The sequence below is a fragment of the Aythya marila genome (assembly GCF_965140915.1).
Source record: "Aythya marila genome assembly, chromosome: Z".
NCBI lineage: Eukaryota > Metazoa > Chordata > Aves > Anseriformes > Anatidae > Aythya > Aythya marila.
In genome coordinates, this window is record NC_139080.1 from 33,874,555 (window position 1) to 33,901,976 (window position 27,422).

The 27,422-nt window shown below is 37.1% G+C and overlaps 1 protein-coding gene across 11 annotated transcripts in view; it reads right to left on the minus strand.

The window, feature by feature from the left end:
• Positions 1-518: 518 nt before the first annotated feature.
• MPDZ (multiple PDZ domain crumbs cell polarity complex component) overlaps positions 519-27,422 on the minus strand; it is a 106,006-nt gene continuing 79,102 nt past the window's right edge. For 9 of the 11 annotated variants that reach the window (XM_082783141.1, XM_082783140.1, XM_082783139.1 and 6 more), the window contains 20 exons: positions 24,194-24,356; positions 23,378-23,574; positions 21,242-21,333; positions 20,893-20,977; positions 20,040-20,120; positions 18,195-18,287; positions 18,020-18,094; positions 16,266-16,437; positions 13,561-13,706; positions 13,158-13,241; positions 12,856-13,049; positions 12,472-12,619; positions 9,218-9,304; positions 7,622-7,715; positions 6,917-6,957; positions 5,763-5,885; positions 4,726-4,830; positions 4,442-4,554; positions 3,517-3,640; positions 519-2,667 (listed from right to left, as the gene is read on the minus strand). In XM_082783141.1, coding sequence (XP_082639267.1) covers positions 2,521-2,667; positions 3,517-3,640; positions 4,442-4,554; positions 4,726-4,830; positions 5,763-5,885; positions 6,917-6,957; positions 7,622-7,715; positions 9,218-9,304; positions 12,472-12,619; positions 12,856-13,049; positions 13,158-13,241; positions 13,561-13,706; positions 16,266-16,437; positions 18,020-18,094; positions 18,195-18,287; positions 20,040-20,120; positions 20,893-20,977; positions 21,242-21,333; positions 23,378-23,574; positions 24,194-24,356 — 2,364 coding nt within the window. In that variant the 3' untranslated portion in view covers positions 519-2,520. Of the gene's footprint in view, positions 2,668-3,516; positions 3,641-4,441; positions 4,555-4,725; positions 4,831-5,762; positions 5,886-6,916; positions 6,958-7,621; positions 7,716-9,217; positions 9,305-10,592; positions 10,783-12,471; positions 12,620-12,855; positions 13,050-13,157; positions 13,242-13,560; positions 13,707-16,265; positions 16,438-18,019; positions 18,095-18,194; positions 18,288-20,039; positions 20,121-20,892; positions 20,978-21,241; positions 21,334-23,377; positions 23,575-24,193; positions 24,357-27,422 lie in introns of those variants that run through there. The other 2 variants (XR_014319345.1, XM_082783137.1) reach the window with 2 other exon arrangements.

Here is a 27,422-nt window from a genome sequence, read left to right on the forward strand (position 1 = left end):
GAAGTTGCACTGAATACCAAATGATGAATACCAAACTAATCACCCTAAGCCTGCTAACTTTATTACACCTCATAATGCATTGCACAGCAGACACTAAGTCATGATCATGAAACAGCTGTCCTGTCACAGGGGCTGGGGGAGATCCTGTGCTCTGAACCAGCACCATGGTCACAGCTAAAAGCAAAATTCCAGGCTACTCAGCTCAATGTTTTGATTGCTCGTGTCAAGAACCATGCCCAACAGACGACTTTTTAAACAGATTGAGAAATTATTAAATACTGTCTGTTTTAAACAAGCAAAGCACTCTCTTACTCCTCTCTAAATAGTTCTGGTATCTTGTCTTATTGATGTGCTAAAAGACTGTGAGTGAAGCTAAAATCTGAAAATACAAATAAAGCAGCTTTTACTAGATGGCTCACAAAAAGAGGAATATCATTAACTTCTTGTTATTAATTAAAAAGTTTGGGTTAATCTTTCACAACAAAATGAACAAAGCCAGCACACACCAGAAATGCACCTGCAACTTTATTTCTTCATCACTGAGAGTTTGCTGTTTATTTAATTAAATCCCCCATTTAGACACAACAGTAGTAACAAAATATCTGTACACTACTTCTGTTACAAATATAGATACTATTTAAAGCAACCTTACACACTCTAATGTATGCATCTCTCATTCTAACCAAGGAATGAGCACACAAGAACAATTCAGTAACAACAGTCAGTAATGGTACCATCTGTGTACTTTCATTTTTTGCCAATCACAGTAACTTCTGGAACAGTTAATAAGACAAAGCTGTTTGTTTGTTTGTTTGTGTTTGTTTTTGTTTGGTTTTAGTTAACTCGCTTAGATCTAGCTACCAACTTGTTAATACTATTTCACAGATGTTCTTAATACTGTTTTTGTTTCTCACTAACACAAATGCTAGTCTTTCACATCTTCCTCTAGTAACGGCCTGCCCACTGCCTGCATTTTCTATTCAGAGAGTTCTCTTAAATGACAAGTGACACACATATATATATAGCAAGAAGGCCGATATTTTTTTTTTTAATTTTTATTTTTTTGCTAATCAACATGAAGGGTCTTGCTGCTACAGTATATGTAGCAGCAAGTATATGGCATGCCAATTAGCTAGGTGTCTTTCACCTTCAACATATTTACTGGCATGCCAAAGGGAGACTACAATCAGCCAGTGGTATCAGTAGGTATGATTTTGGGATAAAGTTTTAAAGACTCCTTAGTAAACTGAGGATGTTGATAAATTTATTGACAACTCTGCTATCCAAATAACAGCTCCATGGCTGCATCTTTTTTACCAGAAAATATCTTGCATTTGCACTTTTTAAATTAACAACCCCCAAATAATGTTTGTGATCCTCAGCTGTCCTCTTCAGCTCAATGCCGATGCAAAGACTTCCAGTGCTGTCTCACTGCTCCCCTCTTCTCCACTGGAACTGATCTTCAGCCGTCTAACCACCATCAACCCCTGGTTATAGCTCTCCTCGGTCCAGGAAGGACCTTATCTTTGCTGCTATTTATTTTAGAGTGACAAGCAACATTGTAACACTATCATCTTCTGCATTGTATTAACCTAGGCTGTATATTCAGCTAAGTAAGTATGTCCTGAGTGGTTTGTTCACGGCTTTCATTCAAGCAGCAATCAGAAACTTCTGCACTAAGACAGTATTTAGGCTTCCCCATTGCAAGAGGACAACCTTTGCTTACACACATTTCACGCTAGGGAGATTGCTTTCACTCCCACATAGTCTAGAAAAAACTACTGTTATGAAAGAAAAGTTTAATCCTTCTAATACTGCAGCTGCTGGGCACTCTCTCACCAGGATAAGTCTCCACTAGCAAATAATTTTTCCAGCCTGAGAACAAATCCCCACCATCCAAAACACAATTCAAACACAAGCAAAAAACAAAGCTAAACACAACAAAAAATCCCCTCCCAACTCCTTCTACTTGGTCATTGTAGAGTAATATAAAAAAAAAACAAAAACAAAAAACACACAAGTAAGTCCATTAATTATGTGCCTCCACGTTACATGCTTTTCCTCCCATTCCCTAATTTCCATATTTTGTTAATACTTTCTTTCTCCAATAATCTTATTTCTGTTTTCTGACTCTACCATGCCATCCTGTTGTTGATTCAGTGACTTTATTGTTCTCACATATTTGAAATATTCAAAGCCTCTTAGCAAAGCATTTAAATTTTGTTGTGAGGTTATTAATGAAAACATTTTTTTAGTGGCTTACAAGTATTCATTACAATATTACTAGGAAAAATATTATGTCTTTTCCATAGGTGATGTAACTCCATCTTCAGTGTTTTGACAGAGGGAGAAATATTTCTATTGCATACAAAAATATGGTTAAATGTTATTTTTCTTCAGTGATGTAACATGGTCCTGTGAATCAGGAAGAGCAAGAAGGCTATACAAATTTCAATTCTCTTTTCTAAGCAGAGTGTAAATAATATAGTCTTGTCAATCCTACCCCTTTCAGCAGCTAGTTCATGACAAAACAGTCAAAGTGACTGTTCCTTTCGTCCTTTTCAAAATAGCAACCGCTTCCTCATGGGTCACCCCTTCTAAACTCTGCCCGTTCACAGCAATGATTTGATCTCCCCTCTTCAGGCGTCCATCTTCTGCAGCTGCACCCTGAAACAATACAACATGTAATTGCAGACTCATGCATTTCTTTTTCTCCTTGCCGCACCATCCCAATGGTCTGAATAAGATGGGTATAGTACACAAAACCCCTTAAACATTTTTTGATTGAGAGTGATTTGACTAGAGTCTATCATAGAACAGTCTGCCAGTGCTGCAGTATGTCCTGCATTCTCTAACTTTCACAACACTTAGATCTGGAGGATGGATCTAGAGGATTTTTATTGTACTTTAATCTTGTTGGTCTAGCTAGTGTAACTTCTAGTCTCTGGTACCATAACAGCAAGATTTTCATGACCTGATATAGCTTCCAGAAACTGGAAATCCAGTAATCAAAATCCACGTATGAACTTTGACTTACAACAAACATTTGGTATTCTTCATTACATTTTTTTTTTTAGTCTAACTCAGGGCTGCTCCCTGAGTTAGTAAATTCAGTATGGATTCAGTTCCACCTGAATTTCTCCAAAGGTCCAGATGAGTTCAGTTATTTTATGCTGGTCTACCTTTCAGACTGTAATAAATTGGTCCCTTCTATTACTTGAAGAAAATGAATTCTAAACATAAGGTAGGGGGGCTGTTTTTCGAAGTATGTAAATATTTCCAGTTTTGAGAGTTGAAAAAGACTCTGCCATATGCAAAGTCTCATGCATTTGAAAATTCTAAATCTTCCTGAAACTATATCGTTCAAATGTTGCAAGCACATTTTGATCAGAACTTGCACTGGGCAAGAAAAGCTGTGAGAAACCACTCATCATTTGGCATTGAACTCAGGCCATGCTTTAAGAAAGTGGCTGCTGTGAACTAATAAATGAATTGACTGAACAAATTTACACTTACCTTTGCAAATACTGTCTTCACATAAATTGGTAAGTCTCCATGAGGACTGCCATATCCCCCCACAATACTAAAGCCTAGGCCATCTGGTCCTCTGTCTAGAGTAATGGTCTTGTACTGAGGAGGCCTAATGAAAGGGAAAAAGAGCATTGATATATTGTCTGAACTTATGATTTAACATGTATAACGTTCAACCAAAACCATTTTTCTTTCTAGCTAAGCAATGCACTTTCATTTCCTCTATAACTACAAATGTACCTCAAGTCTCCCTAGCAAACACCTTTAAAAATCCTGGAACCCCTTATGCCTCCTAAAAAAAAAAGTCCAAAATTAGCAGCCAATCACTTTGTTGCAAGATTTAATTGTTTCTCTCCTACTCTGAGTTATGATTGTTAATTTGCACGTATGTGTTTATACAGATAACTCATAGATGTATCTCCACACATAAACTTTGACTACATGAATTTTGAAGTTCTATCTTTTAATGTGGGTTTGTGTGCCTAAAGAACCCCATTCCTTCTTTCCCTGTTCCTGGAAAAATGCCTCAGATTTATAACATAATTTGAGGCAATACTTGTTTACGTAGCTGTTCCTTGTAGTATACCAGAAGTGGTAACAATTGTATACCCCAAAAGTTAAATATTTTTGATAGCCTAGAGTTAAAAAAAAATACATCACAGAAACCAAAGTACCACTGTGGAAAGAACCTTGCTATGTAAGTCTGAGAACAGCAATTTGGGGTGTATCAACTAATCTCAGGTACCTAGGCTCAGTGAAATGAAGAAAGCTGTATTTAAAATGAAATCAAATAACATTTTAATTCTACTGAAGAGAAAACAAAACAAAACAAAACAATTTGTAAGCATTTTAGATTGAGTTCCACCTTAAGTAACCGGCTACAGAAGCCAGTTATTATGTATTTACTGACCCTAAATCATCCTGAAAAATGCTGGTTGAAGTTAGTCCTGCAAATGTAAGACTGGACGTAGGTGGCTCCTGCTGCTGACCAGTTATGACACTCACATCTCCTCCAGCTACAACCTAAGAACAGAGTTCAGTAAAATGAGTTTAAAAAAAAAAAAAAAAAAAAAAAGCCAGTAAAATAAGAACACTGATACTAAAACAATACATCATAGCAACCAATGTTCAGAAAATATTCCAAATGTCACTGGAGGTTTTTTTTTTTTTTTTTTTTTTTTTTTTTTTTTTTACCTGCAACTCAATAGTGCCTGAAGCATTTTTTAAGACACTAACAGCTTGGGAGTGAGTCATGCCCTCAGTAGATGTTCCACATATGCTAACAATCCTGTCCCCGACCTGCAGAAGAAAATGTAGAAAACATAACTATCAATATAAGTTTAGTTACATAGATTTATTTGGCATTTTCTTTCAATAAGCGCAGGTTTGAGTACTTGGAGTTACCTACAATGTATCAGTGACAAAGGGCAGAAAGAAAGAAATTAGGAAGAGTGCATGGTACACTTCTCTCAAAGGTACAACATCATTGTGAACACAAGATAACATCACAACAACATAGTGAAGTGATGGAAAAGTAGAAAATCTGACCTCAAAATCAGCAGATCAATGTTTAAGTTTAGTGTATTCAGTGTAAAAAAATACTTGTTCTTTACAGAATTAATATTCTAGAAGGATATGGAAAATCATCTGAATACAGACAGGTCGAAGTAGTACATTTTCTTAAGAGATTATATATTTAAATTAATCCTGAAATAACACTGTCTATTTTCCAAGGAACATTAGTCAAATTCAACAACCTCTGATATAGATTCAATACAGTACACATGTAAGTGCTGTGTGAGTTAAGACTGCCTACTTTGACTTGGAACCTAAAAAAGAATTTTTCTATCCTAAGACAGGTAAGCACAGAGAACATGAGATATGAAACAGACTGCACATACAGGAATGACCACGAGACTCACCGGTGTAGCTCACTTAAATAATCCATCATTCTGAACTATCCTTCCTACTTTGAATTTTCACAAGTTTATCAGCTCTATGACCCAAGATTTCTTTAGGACTTCCTTCCCAAGTTAATATACCTTTCAGCAATTACCTTTTACCATGTCACCAATCTGAGTTACTTTATTGTCAATCCAAATAGTAAAAATTCTTGTCACAGCCAGAAGCAATCATGACTGCATCATTAAATCGGTACCTTATTACCTGTCTAGAGTAATTATTGTGCAGAACCCATGCAATCTTTATAACCTTCTTAACGATTAACTTACTCTGAGTTTCTGAGTCTGAGCTGCAACTCCATTTGGATGCATCATGGCGATAAATATAGGAACATCTCCAAGGGGACTTCCTACACCTCCAGCAATGCTCACTCCTAGTGAATCTGCAGGGCCCTATTATTGTCATGAAAAAAAAATATTATTTTTTTTTTTCTGGAAAGAAAAATACGTATAGAATTGTAGGCTTACCTTGAAAATTAATAAAAATCCTATTGTATGAAAATCAGAATATGCTTGTCTCAAGCCATTTTTAAAAGTTAATATATTTTGGGAAAGCACAGAGTGTACAATACATTGTTCTTCCCATCAGTGAAGGGTGACAATTTACTGACTCAGTTATATGCTTTTTCGTAACCAAACTGAACACTTACAGAAGTCAACATCAAACCTTTAATGTCAGTATATGCCTGGCAAGAAAAACTGTAGAGATGGGATTGATTGTCCTTTATTATCAGTCTCCTACTAAGAACCTCCTACAGATGAGAATTAATCTTTATGCTCCCCCTAGCGTCCCACAACAAAACTAGTTATTCACTGCTGTGCAATGCTCAACTACCTAACCACCAAAATTGCTATCTTAAATTGGTATTCACAGATTCAATGTTAAAAAGAGAATAGTTAAACACAATCTGCGTAATCAAGGAAACTGGATACCAGGCAAAGTCAAATAAATATACGTGCTTTAGACAATCAGAAGCAGTCTGTAACTTAGATCTTATGCTCCTGTTAATGAGAAAGGCAATTGAAACCCAGTTGAAAACCTGGCAGCTGTCATATAAAGGCCTATCCACTAAAAACACATGTCAAACAAATGTGAAATACAAAATAATGGACTTGCAAGTTTAGTACAGTTCCCTTGGCTTCACTACAACTGTGCCTGCATTTAACTCTGTTTGGTAACAGTTACTAATTCTCTCTCCATTTGCTTTAAAAACAGGTCACAAAATGTGATGGTGGAAGTCATGTTATTTTACCTAAAAATATGGGTAGTGGAGATCAGTAGAACCAGTAGACAAATAACTTAACAATTGCTACATCGGTTCCTCCCTCTAAATGATTAACTGGGTGGCCAGACTTCTTCCTTTACATACACATAACATTTACAGAACCTTTCTTGATACATATCACTTTATACTATAACTTACCTTTTTTATCTCAACTGTTCTTAATCCCTGTATTTCAGAAGCTGTTGTCAGATAAATTTAAAAAGTTAAATCAGTATAGAAAAGAAACTTTTTCATTAAAGTCATCCAAGCCACTGTGATGATTCTAGCTTTCTACTGTTTCATTACAGACATACATTTTAAAACAGATTTTGAAAGCAGCTGTCATTAAATAAATAGCATTGAAATACTTCTAGAATGGGTGATACAGTCATTCATTCTTTCAATTTAAACAACCGTTGGAGTAAATGCTAAGCAATGCTCATGTAGAATAGAAACTATTTGATAGCGATACTTGGGTCACAAGTAACTGGTGTAAATCTGAGCACTGGAGAGCTATTACACAGCTATTCTAATGTAACGTAGTATCCAGAATTGACCACATACTTTCCAAGAATGAGTAAGACAGCTTGACTAAAGACATACTAAGATAAAACAGAAAATAATTCTCACTCAACTTAGATTCTCAGCATCTAAACTGCTGATGTAACACCTGCTAGTTTCTTTTATAAAAAGTGATTCAAAGAGATATATGATGTACTGTATAATAACCACCAGCCTTGCAACAATTTAATGACTAAGGAATCACTTTCAGGCATATAGTATACTATGACTATGTGTTAGAGAAAGCAGATCTCAGCTACCAATACACAGATATAAACTACTGAAAGGGTCAAAAAAACTTACAGATTTTCTTCAGACCACTTTCAAGGACCTCAGGTGCACTTGAACCAGAAGCTGGAAAGCTGAAGGATGAGAGACTGCCACTTCCTTCACTGACCTAAATACAGTATTACACTGGGATTAGAAAGCAGCTTCAGATACCCAATTTGATAAAATTATAACCCATTGTATTCAGTCTATTTTACTGTATCTTGTTACTTTTTCTGTGCCCAGTTAAAGCTGATACACTGAATTTCTATATGTTTCCTGGACACTCTAGAGGGCTCCTTGTTTGAAACATGTCATTAGACTAACAGAGATTGCGTAATTACAGACCCGTGCAACACTTTGCTTCTGACTGTCTCCTTATTTCTAGATATTTCTACACATTTTGTCACTTGAAAGACCTTCTGGTGAGTAAGACAGTCACCATTACCAAGGTAGGGACACAATACAAAAGACAAATCTTTACGCATCCCCACATGCATCCTCACATTCATCCAGATACTCCATAAGCGAAAACTAAGATTGGACTCTCCACTCAGTTTCACCTACACAATTTCCAGCTTCCCCTAAACAATTTCCAGGATTTTCACTACAGCCTCAGGACAATGTAAAGGAACAACATAGCTCACAGTGGTTTTAGTTCATTGACTCTTACAGACTCTTCTAAACATTCAACACTGTGAACTTGTTACTTAGTAGCTTAGATTAATATCACACAGAGCTTGTGTATTTTTGTCTGGACTGGCATTATCCTTTTCTGAAGGGATACTGACACTTAGTCCTTAACCAGTCTTAACCTGTTCACTCCAAATTTCAGAAAGAAAAAGTCCCAGTTTAATTAGGATTCACCTTAAACTATTTACATCTACGTTCAATCACTGACGATAGTGATGGTGATGTATATCTGGTTTGTAGCTACAAAAAGTTCTAAGGTAAGTTGTGAACTCTCTCATTTCAATAGCTCCTATTGGAAATCCCAATACATACATTGGCACAGAATCACAATGAGAGCTGCTACCACATCAAGGATGCATTCAAATGCAGCAACTGGTGTGAGTTATAACATTAAACAATATTAAAACAACAATAAAACAAATAAACTTAGGAAAAGCCTGACCGAAAGGCTAAAGGTTTCCTGTTTCTTGTGACCAAGATTATGTTAAGAGTATGAAAGGTACAGAGAAATTCAGTAAGATTACTGAAACAATACCCTACTGCACTCAGCTCTCTCCAGGGAACAGGTTTAAACTGTACATCAACTTGTTCCGGTAATGAAGACAATCAGCTCTCCCTACTTCGCATGCAAGAGCTCTAAAAGTCATACTAGACAACATAGTAGAGCTTGGAATCTAATCTATTATTTCTACTATCTACTCTACTATATCTGGAATGAACTCTTGGCTGGATCATGTCTTTAACTGATACAACTAGCTAAAATGAACATGTAAAATGACTACCAAAAAGCTGCAAAGTGCATAAAAGCTCCTACTTCTATTCATCTTGGATCAGGTGCATGGAAAATAATTTTAATCACAAAATTAACTATTTTTATTTGCTTCCACTGTTCAACCACATTTTTTTTCTTCCAGACTAAACAGTTTTACAGTTACAAACCTGGCTGCTCTGGGATGTTCTCCTCTCAGAGTGGAACGGACCAGCTTTTATTCTTCCGACCTCTAGCCTTACCGTACCTAATGAACACTAAAGAAAGAGTCATTTTTAATATATCTCTTGTATCTACAACATTAAAGCCAACAACAATATTTAAGTAACTTATTAGATGGTAGAAGAAGAAAGAAGTATGAACAGAGGGGAAAATATAGCACTAACAACCTTCCAGTGAGAACTGAAAAAGACAGAATTCACGGCAGGTCCAGAACCATACCAACTATGATTGAATGATACTATTGAATGATATTCAATACAGAGCTGAGAACTTTTTGGATTAAACAGTATTCTAATACAGATGTGAGGACTACATATGAAGCCTAATTTCATTATCTTTTCTTTAAAGAGTAGTGGTTTTGGCTTCTAAATAGTAATGTCAACATGTACTTTCAAGATGGCATTTTTCAAAGAATAGTAAAAGTGGAGTATTTTCACAATAAGCACTAAAACAGTACAAGACCTCCAAGTATTACTTAGTATTTCTGTTGATATAGCTGACAGTGTGGTATTTAAAGTGGTAGTTGGCAATCTCTCTCCCACTCTTGAAATTACCTGTTAATATGGATCCATACTGATGTAACTAAAGAGATTTTGAGTGGGAGGTTTTCCAAACATCTATCTGTAGTTTAAGTGATTTTTCTGTATCTGACTCCCAAGAGGAACTTGGGTGATATGGATTGATTGCACATTGGAATATCTGTTCCAATGTTTCCATTAAGCATTGAGTTCCATTAAGCATTGAGGCATTTCATGTATAGATACCTACCTCAGATGAAAATTCACCATGCAATCAAACATTTAGAAACCGAGATGTTAGGCTTATTTTGATAACAGATAGGTAAGGTGTTATCACAAGAACACTTCAGAAAACTAGAATTCCAAAATGATACAAAAAGAACATCTATCTATTTGCAACATATTTAAATACAGAAATTTCTAAGTATTGTTGCTATTTTGCTTTTCCCTTTTTTCCACTGGGAAGTTGTTACTATGATCTCTGGTACCTACGCAACTAAAGAATTTACTGTTACAGATGTCTGCCTTTATTTATCATACCTTAGCTGTATTACCTTAAGAGAGGTTCAAAAATTTATCAGAAAATTCACAGTAAGAAACAGACCAATATATCAAACTCAACAACATAATATACCCATTCAAACAGGGTTTCTAAATCTTTGTAGCTAGCATATACTAGCATATACTATTGATATTCTCTTAGAGCTAAGAGAGATTTACTACTAAATTACTTTTTATTTTTTTAAATAATACTGACTTCTTCTTGTCCTGGAAAAGACTTGATCAGGGCTCAGACATTAACAGTCTTTCCTGCTGCTTTCCTCCTGTAAAATTACCACATCCTCACATAAAATGCAAGCCCACAAATGAGATTTTAAAGTTATTATGTGTGAAAGTGGGAGGTAATACTTTCCATCTGAACTTGTGAGTAAATCACTTCACATTCCGTCTTCTTACTTTTTTTTTTTTTTCCTGGAGTCTCCTATTTGATAAATCTAAAGTCAAATGAGGGGGAAAAAAACGTATCAACTTTTCACATATCTGGGGGATACGTAACAAGAAACACTGCAAGAACGGGAGGAATTTTCACACATTCTTGTGGTTTTATGGCAGTTTAAATACATTTGGATTTTACAAAGATTGTAAATAACTTTTTAACAAAATACATTTTAGGCAATTCAAGACAACTCGCTGTAGATCATTCACTTGTGAATGAAAACCTGAACTAAAAATGATGACTGCCTGTGTGTGAGTGATCATGCTTTTATCCATTTTTACTGTGTGAAAGAAACAGAACCATTAATAATATCTGAGGTCTTTTAGACACCACATTTCTCAGGGCCAGGACAATTATTTAGAAGTACCACTGAGTGGGATGAAGTATCAAAAACTTAAACATACAAATAATAAGTGAGACTATTAATTAAGTATACTTAATTGTATACTCCAAAATTCTTGCCAGCTAACAAAAATGATAGAAACTTTCCAAATGAAATGGTGTTTTAGTGATGTTTTAATGGTGTTTTAAGAGGAGATGTAGAAGTGCAGCATATGAGGAAGAAATACTTCATCCAAAGTGCAGTATTGAAGAAGAAACCCATTGTCCTTATACAAAATAAAGTATCAGGTAAGAACTGGAAAGTACTATTACCCCAAAGGAGCACATTAACAAGTTCACTATCAGAACACAGATGCAGTTGTGACATTTTCAATTATGGTCACACACTGAAAATATTAGAAAAAAAAAAAAAAAAAGTGCTCACCCTAGGCAAATAAAAAAATAAAAAAAATAAATAAAAAAAAAGGCTGGAGGAACTATTTAAGACCTGGAAAAATATACCTTTTAAAATAATGCAAAGAAGAATGATTATGTCTACATAACCAAGAGTCAGCTATCAATAAAGGCTGTTAAATTTTTTCCAGCGGAAGGTTTTCATTGGAAAATGCTGACTCAACAGAATCCTGACATGCAACAGAGTATTTCAAAACTCTGTATGGAAAACAGACAAACTGGCTGACCAGTTGGACTTCCTGCCAGACCACAGAAAATGTTGTAGGTATGACTTCATTCTGATTTGGAAATGGAGGAGATCAGATACACAACGTTTACTGAGAACAGGAATTCTCGTTCTGAGAACAGCAGCCAGGAGGTTACTTCAGTTATCTTTGTGAGAAAGTGATTTCTTACCCTAGATGCCTTGCTCACTGAGAAAGGCATTATAAAATCTAATTGATGTAACGTGACACAAGATAAACACAGAAAAAAAAAAAAAAAAAAGAAAAGATGAAGACTAATAACTGTTAAAGCAATCACTTTCTGGCACAACTACACTGATGAGCTCTGTATAATTTAAAGGCAATTCTACGTATCTTTCTAAAAATATGAGATAGTTAAACAAATAGGCATTTGTTGCATAAAACACAGTATTAAGTTCTAGGTTGCTCTAGGTATTGGTCTTTTATTATATAAAGATATGGCAGTTTGTGCTACCTCTATTCTCACTTTTATCAGGCAAAATATGAAAATCTGAATGCTCTAGCCTTCAGAAATTTAAATTCAGATCCAAAGCTTGTTCTCCCTGACATCTCAACAACAGTCTGAACACAGGCTGAATAAAACTTAAGCTTTCAAAAATCTGGATCTCATTCTCTTCACTTTTAACCATCTCCTGTTTTCCTGATACCTTTAGCAAAGCTGCAACAGCCTCCTGGTTAGCATTTCGAACATCTTCTCCATTCACAGTCAGTATCTGATCTCCTTGCATCAATCTCCCATCTGTATCTGCTATTCCTCCTTTGACGATGTCTGACACAAACACCCCCGTATCATTTCTGTAAACACACACATGAATTTTGAATTACAATATTGTTTAAGGGTCACTTTTATGGCTTGCAGTTGGGAACCCAATAAATATTGTCTCATTTTCTGATGAGTCATGTTGGGCTAGTTCCTCTAGGAATGGCACAAGAATGACACGTACTGCCTTTACAGGATTTGAGCACAGCACTGCAACAGAAACACATGCATGCCCAAGTCCCAGACATAGACTGTCCATGTATGTTCATACCTTTTCCCAACGATACTCAGGCCAAGGCCTTTACCAGGCTTCTTTTGGAGCTCTATAATGAGTACATCATACATATCTTCCTCCTTGTATTGGGCCTCATCTCTGTACACCGTCAGACGAACTTTTTGGGGAGTCTGTCGGAGAACATTTATTGCTTCATCATGTGTGGCATTCCTGAGGTCAATCCCATTCACCTACAATGAAAGCGTACATAGATGAAATGTACAGGACTTTCCAACAGACAAATGAAAGATGTCTAGCTAGCACATGAAAATAAACATTGACCAAAGAAGTAAGTGCACCTCTAATATCTGATCTCCAGCCCACAGTCTCCCATCTTTTGATGCTGCTCCTTCTTCATATACTTCATGGATAATGATTGCTCCCTGTGGGTACACAACAAAAATAAATTGCATACTGAAAGAAAATGCCCCAATCTTTGAAGCAAGAGCTACAGAAAATTCCTGCTAAAATTCATTGTTAACAAAAAGTCAGAATAATGACAAATTACCAAAATATTTAAGAAGTTCACTTACACTTTCAATATCAAAAGTTCTTTTATATTTTTTCTCTTTTTTTCCTGATCTTCAGTAACTTTCTATAAAACTGCCACAGAACAAATGAAGACAAAATCTCTTCTTCTAACAGATATTTTCATTCCTATACTATTATTTCATGTAAGTAACAGGTATTTTTCCAACCAACCAGCAAAGTGTCTGCTCCTCCAACAATGCTCAGACCAAGACCAGTCCGTCCTTTGGAGATATCAATGGTTGTTTCACAGCCAGGAATAATGGGACAAGTAGCGGGGTCAGAAGCTAGTGTGGCTGGAGTTGAAGATCTGCTTGTATCTAAAACAAAAATTAAACATCCTAGTTACAGGATTAACTAAACATCCTAGGTAAGACAGCTTACTATCAGAAAAGTGACTTTAAAATATTGTTTTGAGGGACCATACTCTACAGTAAGAGCTCAACAATCAATCTACAGGAAACATTTCTAAATTTCCACATAATACCACTCTCCCTTGCCCTTAGTCAAGTACTGTCCTGTGGTTTTAATAGCAGTTGTCCTGCTTCTAGGTCAACAAGCACCTGGATCACAGTTTTAAGTTTACTGAGATAGTATCACATACAACATGCTGTATTTGTACAACCTACAAACTCTTTTTTTGGATAGCCACAGAAGCTATTGTACACAACAAATGCTATTTCAGAGATAATTTAAATGTCTGTACCAGTAACTCTGCAACACAGATCACAGATAAATGAAGTGCATACAATGTATTACATACATGGATGCAAGGATGTCAGTCCTACCCTTTTGTAATGGGCTAAGTCAAGGTCCAGCTACCTAAATATTCTGTCTCAGACTCAGATTTGTACCATGAGAAAGAATGTGAAATACAGTGATGTATTCCAAGTCTACCAGTACTTGGTCAAACAAAGGTTGTACACACACGTCATTATATCTAGGAGCCCTCAACAAGAACTTCTATACACCACTCATACTTTTAACTGACCATTGACACAGCTTTAGGAAGCCATACGTCTCATGGTATAAATATCATAGAATCGTAGAATGTCTTGGATTGGAAGTGACACAACAATCATCTTATTCCAACCTCTGTGCCATAGGCAGGGATACCTCCCACTAGACCAGCTTGCTCAAAGCCCCACCCAGCCTGGTCTTGAACACTCCCAGGGATAGGACATCCACATCTTCTCTGGGCAACCTTTTCCAGTGCCTTATCACTCTCATACCAACGTATTTCTTCCATATAGCTGATCTACCCTCTTTTAGTTTGAAGGTGTTACTATGAATAAATAATATATATAAAGTTAAAGCCACAATTAATGTAAGTTCCTACAGCGTATACAGTGTTAAAAAGTTCCTTACAACTTACATCCTTATGTATTGATTTATCTGTGATCACAGATAAATTTTTTGAGTAAAAGTTTGCAAATCATACTAAACTGCTAAGAGCTGTAGACTTCCTCGAGGGTGAAGAGGCCTTGCAGAGACATTAGAGACAAATTATAAGGGCTGGGCAATCACTAACAATATGAAGTTCAACAAGAGCAAGTGACAGATTCTATACCTGGGAACGGACAACCATCACTGTGTGCACAGCATGGGGGATGGGAGGCTGGAGAGCAGCCCCGCGGAAAGGGATCTGGAGGCTCCATTGCACGGTAGGTTGAATATGCACCAGCAGTGTGCCCTTGCAGCCAGGAGGGCCAACCTTAGCCTAGGGTGCATCAAGTATATCATTCCTGGCTGGTCGAGGGAAGAGACTGTCCTGCTGTGCTCTGGCACAGCTTCCCCTCAAATACTGTGCACAGTTTGGGGCACTACAGTACAAAAAGGACGTAAAACTATTAGTATCCAAAGGAAGGCTACAACGATGGTGAAGGGTCTAGAGGGGAAGATGTATGAAGAGCAGATGAAGTTGCCTGGTTTGTTCAGCCTAGAAAAAAACTGTTGGAAGGCTTAATGGTGGCCTACAGTTTCCTCACTGGGGGAAGGCAGAGACAGGTCCTGATTTGTTCTCTCTGGTGACCAGTGGTAAGACCTGAGGGAACGGTGTGAAGCTGTGACAGGGGAGGTTCAGGCTGGGTGTTAGGGAAAGATTCTTCACAGAGAGGGCGGCTGCACTCTGGTCAGGATACCAAGGGTATTAGAGTTCAAAAAGCATTTGGACAACGCTCTCAGACATATGATCTGATTTTTCGATGGTTCTTTGCAGACCCAGGAGTTGTAGTTGATGTTCTTTTTGGGTCCCTTACATCTCAGGACATTCTATGATATTATGAACTTAGTAGTGATATAATTGTGTATCAATACTACTACTAATAATAGTCAATAGAAACATGACTCAGCAATCCTTGCAGTGATGTACATACGAATTAATTGTGAGGTTTCCATTAGTCAATTAAGCTATTAACTTCTCAGTGGTGTGTTGCTTAACCAATAACTATCATCAATCACTTGCATCTCAAGTCTCCATTGAAAGGGGGAGACTGAAATTCAGCTAGTTCTGAACAGTGAGACCGCCTCATTCATTCTTCTGCTCTAGCAAATATGAGGTGAGTTTTCTCGCTGCTTTAAAGGAAATGGCTCCCACTTCTAGACATCCATGATACAAGCACTTGCTACACACCTTTGGGACGCAAGAGGAAATCCCTCCACCCTTCCAACTCTACTACTGGCCAGTGGGAAAGCAAGAGTTAGGTCTTCAGTTTGGAGCCTTACTGCTTTATTTAGATGGATCTGTAATCTGGAAGTACTAGAAACTGAAGTTCAGGAAACAGTTGAGTGTATACAAAAAGAGATAATTTGTTTACAGGCTAGGTCTATATTTTTATCTCATAGCTCTAGTGAAGCTAGACAAACAAGGAGAACCTTACTTTTGACCGCTTCTGGTTCGGGTGAGCTGGAAGGGGGGACAGTTGCTGGTGGTTGGATATTCCTCCTCTCTGCTGGGGTAGTGCTGACTGATGCTGTAGTCAGGCTACCTGCCTCTGCTGAGTTGATTGTAAGCCTCACCATGGTTTTGGACGTCTTCAGAAGACTGATAAACTGAAAGATTAAGAGAAAATCTGATGAAGAATATATATAAATATATGTATATATTTGTGTATATGTATGTGCATATGTATGTATATGTATGTGTATATACACATACATATACATATATATATATGCATGCATATACAGAATATATACACGTATATACAGAATATAGCTGGAGTATCACTTATAAAACAAAAATACAGAAAAATAACGGTTCTACAAACTGGAGCTAGAAGTCACCATCCTGCAGGTTTTCTTCACAATGAAAAAGGCCAAACATTTATGCTTTGATAATAAACAGTGTCAGAGTTAACTGTGGGACAGATCTGGCTGAAGTTATTCAATTAGCTTCCCTGAAACTCTGTCAAGTTGTTATTTAGAAAGGGAAATAGCGTTCTCCAAAGGGTTGAAGTATCAGGCTTGGAATATAACACATTGATTGTTACAGACCCTCCCCATGTATAAGCACAGTAAATGACCTAATTTACCACTGATGCAATTAACATGCATAATACAGACATTTAAATTTTACTGTTTCTCATACTTTTAAAGTGTTACATTGTGGTGGTTTTACCGTGCTGGGCAGCTAAACCCCACAACCGCTCTCTCACTCCCCCTCCTTTAGATAAGGAGGGGGAGAAGTAAAGCAAAGAACAACTCACGGGTTGAGATAAGGATAATTTAATTAAAGGGAAATAATTATAATAATTAAATAAAGACTACCATGAACTAAACAATTTAACTAAGGGGAAAATAAAAGGGAAAGGGGAAAAAGGGAGGAAAACAAACAAACAAAATAAATGAAAGCTATATGGAAGTGCAGAGGAAAGAAATTACTCTCTACTTCCCACAAATGAGCGATGATTGACCACGTCCTTGAAGCAAGGCCTCAACGCACGCATCCGGTGTTCGAGAGGAGGACCGACGTCTTCCCAACGAGAGCCCACCCCTCCCCTCTTCTTCCTGTTTCCACCTTTTATTGCTGAGTGTGACACCACATGGTATGGAATATCCCTTTGATTGGTTTAGGTCAGCTGCCCTAGTGATGTTTCTCTCCTCACTTTTTTTGCCCACCCCCTAGGAGGGTTAGAGAAAGGCCCAACGCTGTGCCACTGCTGCTCAGCAGTAGACACAACACTGGTGTGATAACACTGCTGTTCCAGCTACAAGTACAGAGTACGGCACTGTATGGGCTGCTGCCGGGAAAGTTAACATTCCAGCCAGACCCAGTACATACATATGAAAATACATTATTCAGAAATAGTTCATGCCTTTTATCCCACATCTAAGTGCCTCTGATTCATCAGATCTGAACCACAGGGAAAAAACAGCCACATGCAGAGAAATGCACAGAAAGACTATTTATGTAGTGCATTAATACAAAATAGCAACTGAGCTCTAAATGCAGGATTTATCTTATTCTACAGTAGTTTCCTTATCCAGACAAAGCCTCTAGATATTTGGTTCATTAGACAGCTTTGAAAACGAAATCAGAGTACAGTCACAAAAACCTTAGTGGTTCTAGACATATTCATCTCCTATATTTAGTGGTGTGATTTCTATGCTATTCTTTACACTTCAGAAGCACCTTTTCTACTGGATAGCCCACAACAATTTCATCATCCACTGCCAGGATCTGGTCCCCAACTTTGATTCTTCCATCCTGGAAACAAAATAGAAAAAAAAAACAAACTATGAGTACTACAGATGCTACTCCAAAAAACATTTTTCATTCCCTATATGGATTTAAAATGTTCTCACACCTTTGCTGCTGCACCATGATCTGTTAAGCTCTTAATAACTACTCCATTAATTGTGTCTTCTTCACTAATGGCAATTCCCAAACCTCCTTGATCCTGGGATAAATAGAAATATGCAAATGGTTAGGTACTGCATTTACCAAAACGCTAGAATACATTCAGAAATAACTAGTGAAGCTTGCAGACATAACAAAAGTTTTCACAATGCATCAATGTTTTCCTTTTAAACTAATTATTTCTGAAATAGCAGATTTTTCCAACCTACAAATAGTGCATTGACTACCAAGATAGTTAGCAAGACAAATCTGAAGCAAATCTAAATTCAAACTTATTCTTCTTGAAACTTTGTAGGTCAACTGTGATTCAGTTGTTAAATTCATAAACAGACATAAGAATTACAGTAAATCACAGAATGGCTAAGGTTGGAAGGGACCTCTAGAGGTCATCTGGTCCAAACCTCTGTGCTTAAGTAGGGACACCTAAAGCAGGTTGCCACAACCACGTCCAAGCAGCTTTTGAAGATCTTCAAGAAAGGAGACTCTACAACCTTGCTGGGAAACCTGTACCAGTGCTCCATCACCAGTACAGTAGAGAATTGTATCCTGACATTTAGACTGAATCTCTTGTGTTCCAGTTTGTGCCCAGTGCCTCTACTCTTGGCACTGGGCACCACTGAAAATACCATCGGTCTGTCCTCTTTGCACTCTCACTTCAGGCATTAGTACAAATCAGTAAGATCCTCCCTTCAAGCCTTCTCTTCTGCAGGCTGGACAGTCCTAACTCTTTTAGCCTCTCCTCATAGGAGATGTGCTCCAGTCCTTTGATAATCTTGGTGGCCCTCTGTTGGACTCCTTCCAGTATGTCCAGGTCTCTTGCACTGGGGGACCAAGAACTGGACACAGTGCTGCTGGTACAGCCTCACCAATGCTGAATAGAGGTGAAGAATCACCCATCTTGACATGCTAGTGGTATTTCGTCTAATACAGCCAAGAATATGGTTAGTTTTCCTAGCAGGAACTCAGAACATTTGGAAACTATAGACTAAGGTAAATAAAACTTCATGATATAGCTTAAATTCTCTATTTGAAACCACAGAAGAAATACGTACAGCAATGGAAAATACAGAGGATGGAAAAATGCATGCTCATCCCTTGAAATTAGCAAATGTTTGGGACAGAGTGAAATTTCCCCAGTGTTTTTAGCTAGAATTAAATCATCTGGATACCATCATTTCTAAGATACTGTGCTGGTTGACAAGGGAAGGCTAGGTGCCTTCCAAGGAGACAAACTTGTGAACCTTTGTGAAGTCTAGTCTCATGTCCACTGAATGCGACTCTTCTTCCCCATGCCAATAAGCAAGAGCTTATTTTTTCTACCCTCATGTGGCAGCTTCACAGTTATGTAACACTTGGCCATTTTTTCTCAGCTGCACAGTTTCAGAAAAATATATATATTATTTTCAGGGGATTTGCTGCTTATACTCTAATGCTAATTAATTTACTTGGAACAATGCAGGCAATGTTTTACCTTAGGCAGCAAACAAACAAACTCTCTGTTCAACTATAGCAACTAGTTACTGAAAATTTTGTCATTAGGTCAAGAGATGACTTATTTCAGAGATACAGATCACGTAGAGAATTTATGTGAAGTTTAAAAGGCAGTCATTACATCAGCAAAGTTTTTGGTTCACTCACAAAAACAAAGAACAAAAGACCCCTAGAAATCTCTATTTTTACTTCTAGTAAGCAAGGGACAAAGTTTGTTTCCCATTAAGTGGGACTCCGTTACAAAAAAATCAAGCTGGTGAACACAAATGTGGCTGGTGTAAATTTAATTTTCAGCACATACCTTAGGGAGTTCCACATACTGAATATTTTTATACGAACTGAAGTCAGAACTAACACTGGAGTTTCCAGCACTGGGATCAATCTGATAATGAAAACACAACTGTGAGCAGCTATTTTCAGCATTTTTCATCAAAATGAACTAGCATGCATACATTTAAAGCGGGACTGGTCATTTTATGGATCCATTTAAACTGCTATAACCCTATTCATGGCAATATTAGATTTACTTCTCAGATAGGTGAACATAAAGTAAAAAAGAAATAGGAACAGTAAGTCACAGAATCACAGAATTTCTAGGTTGGAAGAGACCTCAAGATCACCTAGTCCAGTCTCTGACCTAACGCTAACAGTCCCCACTAAACCATATCCCTAAGCTCTACATCTAAACGTCTTTTAAAGACTTCAGGGAAGTGGTGGAGTCACCATCCCTGGGGCAGCCTGTTCCAATGTCTAACAACCCTTTCGGTAAAGAAGTTCTTCCTAACATCCAATCTAAAACTCCCCTGGCGCAACAAGGGAGTTTTCTTTAGTAAAAAAAAAATCCTTATAGTTTAGTTTCAGTCTAACACTGTCACATAGCTAAAAACGTCATTCTCTGGGTTGTACAGTATTGACTTAGCACATTGTCTATTTCCTTTTTGTGACTGATGGAGCAACAAAGCAGTGCCATGTAAAATTCTAACCAAAACAAATAAATACATACATTCAGCAAATGTAGCAGCTGCACTAAAATCTCTTTGTTTTTCCATTGGATTTCTTCTTTTTTTGTAGTATTTGCTAAGTAGACAGAGTACCCCTGTATCTAGAACAGTGTCAGTATCTCAGTCAAACGAAGAAACAAATATTTACTTTACCTCTTGGTTTTGAAGAGTCCCTGAAGTACAAGCCTCTATTGACTTTGTAGGGCAAACGGCCATCTGATTTACTGCATCTTTATTTCTAAAATAGATTCAGGTACAGCATACGGTAAAGCAATGCCATGTTTCTTAGACATGTTCAAGTCTAGCTCTTTTTTCTGCTTTATTTGTAGCAGTACCAACACAAATATGAAAACAGAAAACTCAAAACGTATTAAAAATCTACAAAGAACTGGGTACAAAAGCATACCTATCTCACCAAAATTAAAAAACAGAAACAATCCCTGTGCAAGAACTTGAGCATATTAAACATGTTTTTTTAATAAAACTTTTAAAGACAACTTACCTGATAAAGATTATTTTTACTTTAGATGGTGCACATTTGATTATTGATGAAGCATTCTGGTGAGTCCTTCCATAGAGCATTTGCCCATTTATCTATGTAAAAGAAAGTAGAAATTATTTCTGCAAATATTCCAGTTCCCTTAATCTTTTGATCAGGCTTAAAAAATCCACTATCCCACATCAGTGGCTAAAACAGGAAATGTATTAAAATTAAGGAATATGGTGTGTCCAGCTTTTACTTACTTTCTTTAGTAAAAAAAATCCTTATAGTTTAGTTTCAGTCTAACACTGTCACATAGCTAAAAATGTCATTCTCTGGGTTGTACAGTATTGACTTAGCACATCGTCTATTTCCTTTTTGTGCCTGATGGAGCAACAAAGCAGGGCCATGTAAAATTCTAACCAAAACAAATAAATACATACATTCAGCAATAAGATTACTACTCTTTATTAAATCACAACTGTGAGCAATGCACTTTATGCAAAGGAGTCTGAATGTTGCTGCATTTACAATCTGAAGATTTGACCTTAGAATCATTGTCTTCATTTAGCTGAGCAGACTCACTGAAAGCCCCTGAAACTCACATGATTCAGATATGGCTGGAGATATCAGTGTGAACTTGCAGAATATGCAAAGCCATAACTGGCTTACATTTTATTATGTTTGTTCCTGCAAATGGAAAGCCACAGTGGATAAGTCCATTTTAAGAATGGGGAAATTATTTGAAAAGGACTGCTTGGACCCACACAAAGGGTAAATAGTACAACATACACCAAGGTAGTACAAACAGAAGCAGAGACGCAGCAAACAGGAAGCAACAGAAGCAAGACACTGAACTGGGTGTTGAGTTTAACAGCAAACCCTCAGCTCCCATGAAAGCTGTACCTACTAGGCACTGTCACAAGATTACTGAGCCCTACCATTTACACTTGAAATGACAATCCAGACACAGTAGTGCTTCCAGTGTTTACCCTGCACTTATGAAGAAACATAGTCAATCTGTCAGCTGGGGGATGAGACATGATCCACCACAGCTGATGAGCAGCAACTCTGGAACCTGAGGAGCAAGCTTAGATGCCCCTTTCAGAAGATCCTAAGAGGATCTCTTAGCATTAGGTTTCAGGTTCACAGTAAGTTTATATGAGAACTGGCTCAGATAGATGTGTTTCAATGTGTTCTAAGGATATTCAGCATCTGCAATAGTAAGGTTTTTGAACTTTAAAGCTTTAACTGAATCAAGAGAACCACCTAGCATATAACATTGGACTCTGCAGATAGCAGGCATGAGGCTAGGTACCTCAAAAAACAGTAACGCAAAACCGCTGACAGGCTGTAGGAGTTCAGTATCACCCTCATGCTTTATTCAGTCCCACCATTCCTTTTCAACTACAGTGCATTATTAGACCTCAACATACAGTTCTGAGGTTACAGAAGAGCAGTTCTGTGATGGCAATGTTAATTACCATAACTACTGCTGCTGGACTGGTGAATGCTGTAACAGAATACATCTGCAAGAACATCAGTTGAACTGTAGCAATATAAAAATAAACATTATGCTCTTAAACATATTGAGAATGTTAGTTGCATAGTCAGTGGTTGTGTTCCTTCGAAAAGCCACTAGAGAACAGCTCAAATTTGTCATGAGATGACAGTCCTTGATACAAATGGATCTGCTCCTATTTCCCCTATTTAATTTCCATTTCATATGTAACACAACGTTAACAGCATTCTTATATTACCACACTTCCACTAGACAAAGAAGTAATTAGAAAGTCTGAAGCACTCCACAGATGGATGGAGTACAGGACTTCAGTGTTTTCATGGTCCACAATGCATTGCTCTTCCATACATCTCCATGACACAGAAACTGCTGGATCTCATCATTTTTATCCACTTCAAACACACAAGCACATGCACTTTTACTTCATACTACTGTAACCAGGAAGAAGAAAAAAATCCCAGCTGCAACTATTTCCCATACACCAGCATATATATTTGGTAGCCAGTGTTGTCAATGTGGGTACCTTGGGAATTTCAAGATCTACTGAAAAACACCTATTTTGCAGCAAGAATCTTATTTTTGTATATATTTTAAGTCAGTATGTTTTGTTGTCAGTATAAATTGCAAGAACTCACCTCTAGCAACTCATCTGCAATCTGTAACCTGCCATCTTTGCCAGCTGCTCCATTTGGATCAATTCCCACTATAAAGACACTCATCCTGGATCGGTCTTTGTTACCAGCAAGACTAAGTCCCAGACCTGTCCTTCCTTTTTCCAGCTCAATCATGTGTAGCTCCCCTGGTAGATTTCCATAGCGCTGCATGATCTTTTCTAAATGTAAAGGTGTGGGCAGCAGAGGTTGGATTTATATTAGAAAGTCTCACAAACCACCCAGACAGTCATGAGCAATGTCCAACAGTATCTGATAGCACAATTCCAAACTAGATGAGAAATTTTTAACTATACACCACACTTTCATTTCAGCTAAGTCTTAGGTGATTTCTAGTTCTATGTTTTCTTTCCAACTTTGGAAAACAATAAATCTTTTCTTAAAAAAAAAAAAAAAAAAAAAAGACTTTTAATGTATAAAAGCAATAATTTTAACTCTCTTTACTCCAAAAACACTTCAAGGAACAGGAATTATGAGATTATATATCACTGCCATCAGTTCCCTAGATTACACTGAAATTCTGCAAATAGTCCTGAATGAGAAATAGTCTAGACAATGGAGGAACACAGAGATCGAAATGCAATTTAGAAGAACAAATTACTTTTGTATTTTACTTTGTTCCTCTAATCAACCACAACTGAAAGCTGACAACAAAGCTTAACACCCAAACCACAAAACACACAAGAACAAAGTAGTTCAAACTGGACATCCTGTGTCTTCTGCTACAATGTTATTTCAACAATGAATATTTGAAAAAATGATCATCAAGGATAAACTTACTCCAGCTGTAACCGAACTCATCCTCTTTTTCCGTATCTTCTTGGACTTTGCTGGAAGATGACTGTGTAACATCACCGCTCATTCCTGAAAATGCTGGAGGAGGGGGCAGAGGCAAGTTACAAAATGAAGTCTTTTCTGGCTCTGAATCTGACTGACTGAATGCCTGTGGAGAATAAGAAAAATACAGTGGCTAAGCAAATGCAGACTCTGCGTAAGGCAACCTAGTATACAAAAATGTCAAAATGTCAATGACTATAGCTTTGAAGTTTAAATACCAAGCAGCTGGAATTCTAAATGAGTAACACGGCACAGAAAAGCTGCAAGAGATCAAAGATGGAAACAAACGCTATGCGAGGTAAGAGAGAACTTCACTCCAAAATGTGTTGAGAAGCATACAGAACCGACAAGAAAAGCCCAATTCAGTAAAGTTTTATGTGCCACTTCACATGTCAGAAAAAAGTCTCTTGTGAAGACTCAACTTATTTTTTACAATATGCCGTATTTGTAAAAGAATTCTATTGTATTTTATTTTTAAAAGCTGCCACGTGTATTTTTTCTTCTGATATGCTTGGGAAGCCAAATAGGAGAAAAGGGAGCTGAAACAGAGAACTTAGTGTTTTCAATGGAAAGGACGATTTAAAAACAAAATTAAACAGATAACTGAAAAAAATCCACAGTAACTGGACTTTCTCAGTTCTATTTACTGATTTCCTGTAAGTTACATGACGGAGATCACGTAAAGTAAGATAGAAATTAAACCACAAAGAAGAAAGATACTTTTGGCCTTGATGTATGTCATAGATTCATGTTCACAAAAAATTAAAAGTATAAACTACTGCAACATAATGTTCAAATGCCATAATCTAATCTAGCAATCCTCCATTCCTACCAAATGAATACGGGAACATGGACTCTGGTCACGGATTTGGCTAGGCGTTTTAATTCATACCATTTCACGTGCTCAGGCAAACACACAGGCAAGGAATTCATGCCTGAATATCATCATTCTGAAGCTTATCTAAGCCCTAAAGATTTTGTTATTTAGCAAATTGTTTGGTGATAAACAAGAATTTTTTTCAAGAACTAAGGCATTCCAAGTGTTGCACTAGCTTCATAGCCCTGTTCTTATCATTTCAGTTTTCACCTGAAATATTAAATCACCTCTCCTACAAAAAATTTGAATACAACGTCTCAGATGTTGTCTCTGGGAGCCAAAAACACCGAGATGCTTTCCTTATCAGATGCAACAGCACACAGAATAACAGTACACACCTTGGAAGACTTCAATCCTCTTTCAACTGAAGATGTTGAAAAAAACTACAAAGTTAACAACTTTGTGGCACTGAGATTTAAGGAAGTTCCAATTTCACAGGAAAAATTAGTTCTTTTCATTCTCTTTTTACTACAAAGATCTAACAAAAATGAAAATGCCATATTTTGGTTCCCTCATGCTGCTTCTGCTTGAAAAAAAAATATTCTCCTTTCATTCATAAAGTTTGCTCGGAGCTTGATGAAGAAGTCTTTAAATGTCAAATGCCTGGAAAGTATTAATATGGCACACAAGCCAATGATTTACATTAAAAGTTCTGATAAATGCCATGTGGGTTTTTTTTGTATCATTGTATCAGCTACGCCGGTCTGTGCTTGAAATCTAAGGCAATGCATATGTTATGTCACTGAACAACTTACAGTTCATGCAAATTATACTCTAAAACAAAAACCTCAATTGAAGCAACAAAATTACAGCAAAGAAATTTTATCCATCAGAATCTGAGAAGGGTGGAAACACCAGTTAATAGCAGAGCAATTATTTTTTCATAATAAAAAGTTCATGTATTCAACATGGAGAAAACTTGGTGGCAGACCTCTGCATTGAGCATGGATAAAAGGGAAAGTAGTTCTAGAAGCACTATGATTTTTCAGAGTGCTTTCTAGAGGTTTAACTAGAAAGCTACATACAGAAAAAACGAGGAAACAGTGTGTGAGCAGACCAGATTGCTAGATCTTACTGTAGTCTCTGTGTTTGAAATAAAAATCAGCATATAAATTTACTAATGTTCTCGGTAAATGACAGTGCTTCCAAGAACTTTGCAGAAATAAAGAAATGACAAAATATGACAAAACCAAACCAACTAACCAACCAACCAACCAACAAACAAAACAAAACAAAAAACCCACTGCTGTCAAGGTCTTCTGGAAGAAGATATATGTGTGGACATATGGCTGTATCCTGATGAGTACTTAGGAACTGCAGCTGCAGCCACTGTGATCTGACTGACAGAAAAAGTACTTGTTTCTGTATCTGTATGAATGTATACATACATCTGAGTATGTCTGATTTTTAGGAAAATGCTGAAATGAAAGTAAAAGCAAAGCTCCCTTGTGAAGAGGGTGAGGAGGGTGTTCCTATGCAATTCAGACGCTGGGGACCAGGTTCTGCCTTCAGGACTCAGCCTGTCACATGTGCATGTCTATCAACAGGAGCTGGCCCCTCAGTTTATGCACACATAAGACTTTTGCTCCCTGAATCAGGCCATACACACACAAAAAAACAAACCTAAAATGCTTTAACTCATGAAATACTTGCAGTATGCCATGGCACAGTATTTCATATTACGTTATTTAAAACACAAAGCATCATACAGTGCATGAACCCATTTTGCTATCAGGGTCAGTGATCACAGCCAAGCAAATATTAAAAGTGGCAGCAAACTTGGAGCAAGTATCACACTATCACTTTCAACATAGGAGGCACAGATAAAGAAGAAGCAGTACTTCAGGAGGTATCACAGGCCATGTACAAACACACAGAACACATACAGTATGACCCGCTCACTAGAATCAAAACAAACCTTGAATGGTGTGGGAGCAAAAGGGTTAGTTGGGGAACAACGGAAGGTAACCCTAATTGGATTCGATATCTCCTACAGCAACAGAAAACAGCAATCCGTATGTTACAGTACCTTTGGCAATACGCAGCATTATTAATGACAACTCGATTTCATTTTATTAACTGCAGTAGATTTATTAAGTCCATTTAAAAATGGACAAAATTATGTGGGGGGTTAAGGACCCTGATGCAGCAAGGTTTCTTACTGTACATGAACCTTATTTCACTACTAAGGAAGCTAACAGACATGGCAAAGACCATTATCTCAATGTAGAAACTGCAAAATCTTTTTTTTTTTTCCTCTAAAAATATGTGCAATTTTTTTGCAAATAATTTTGA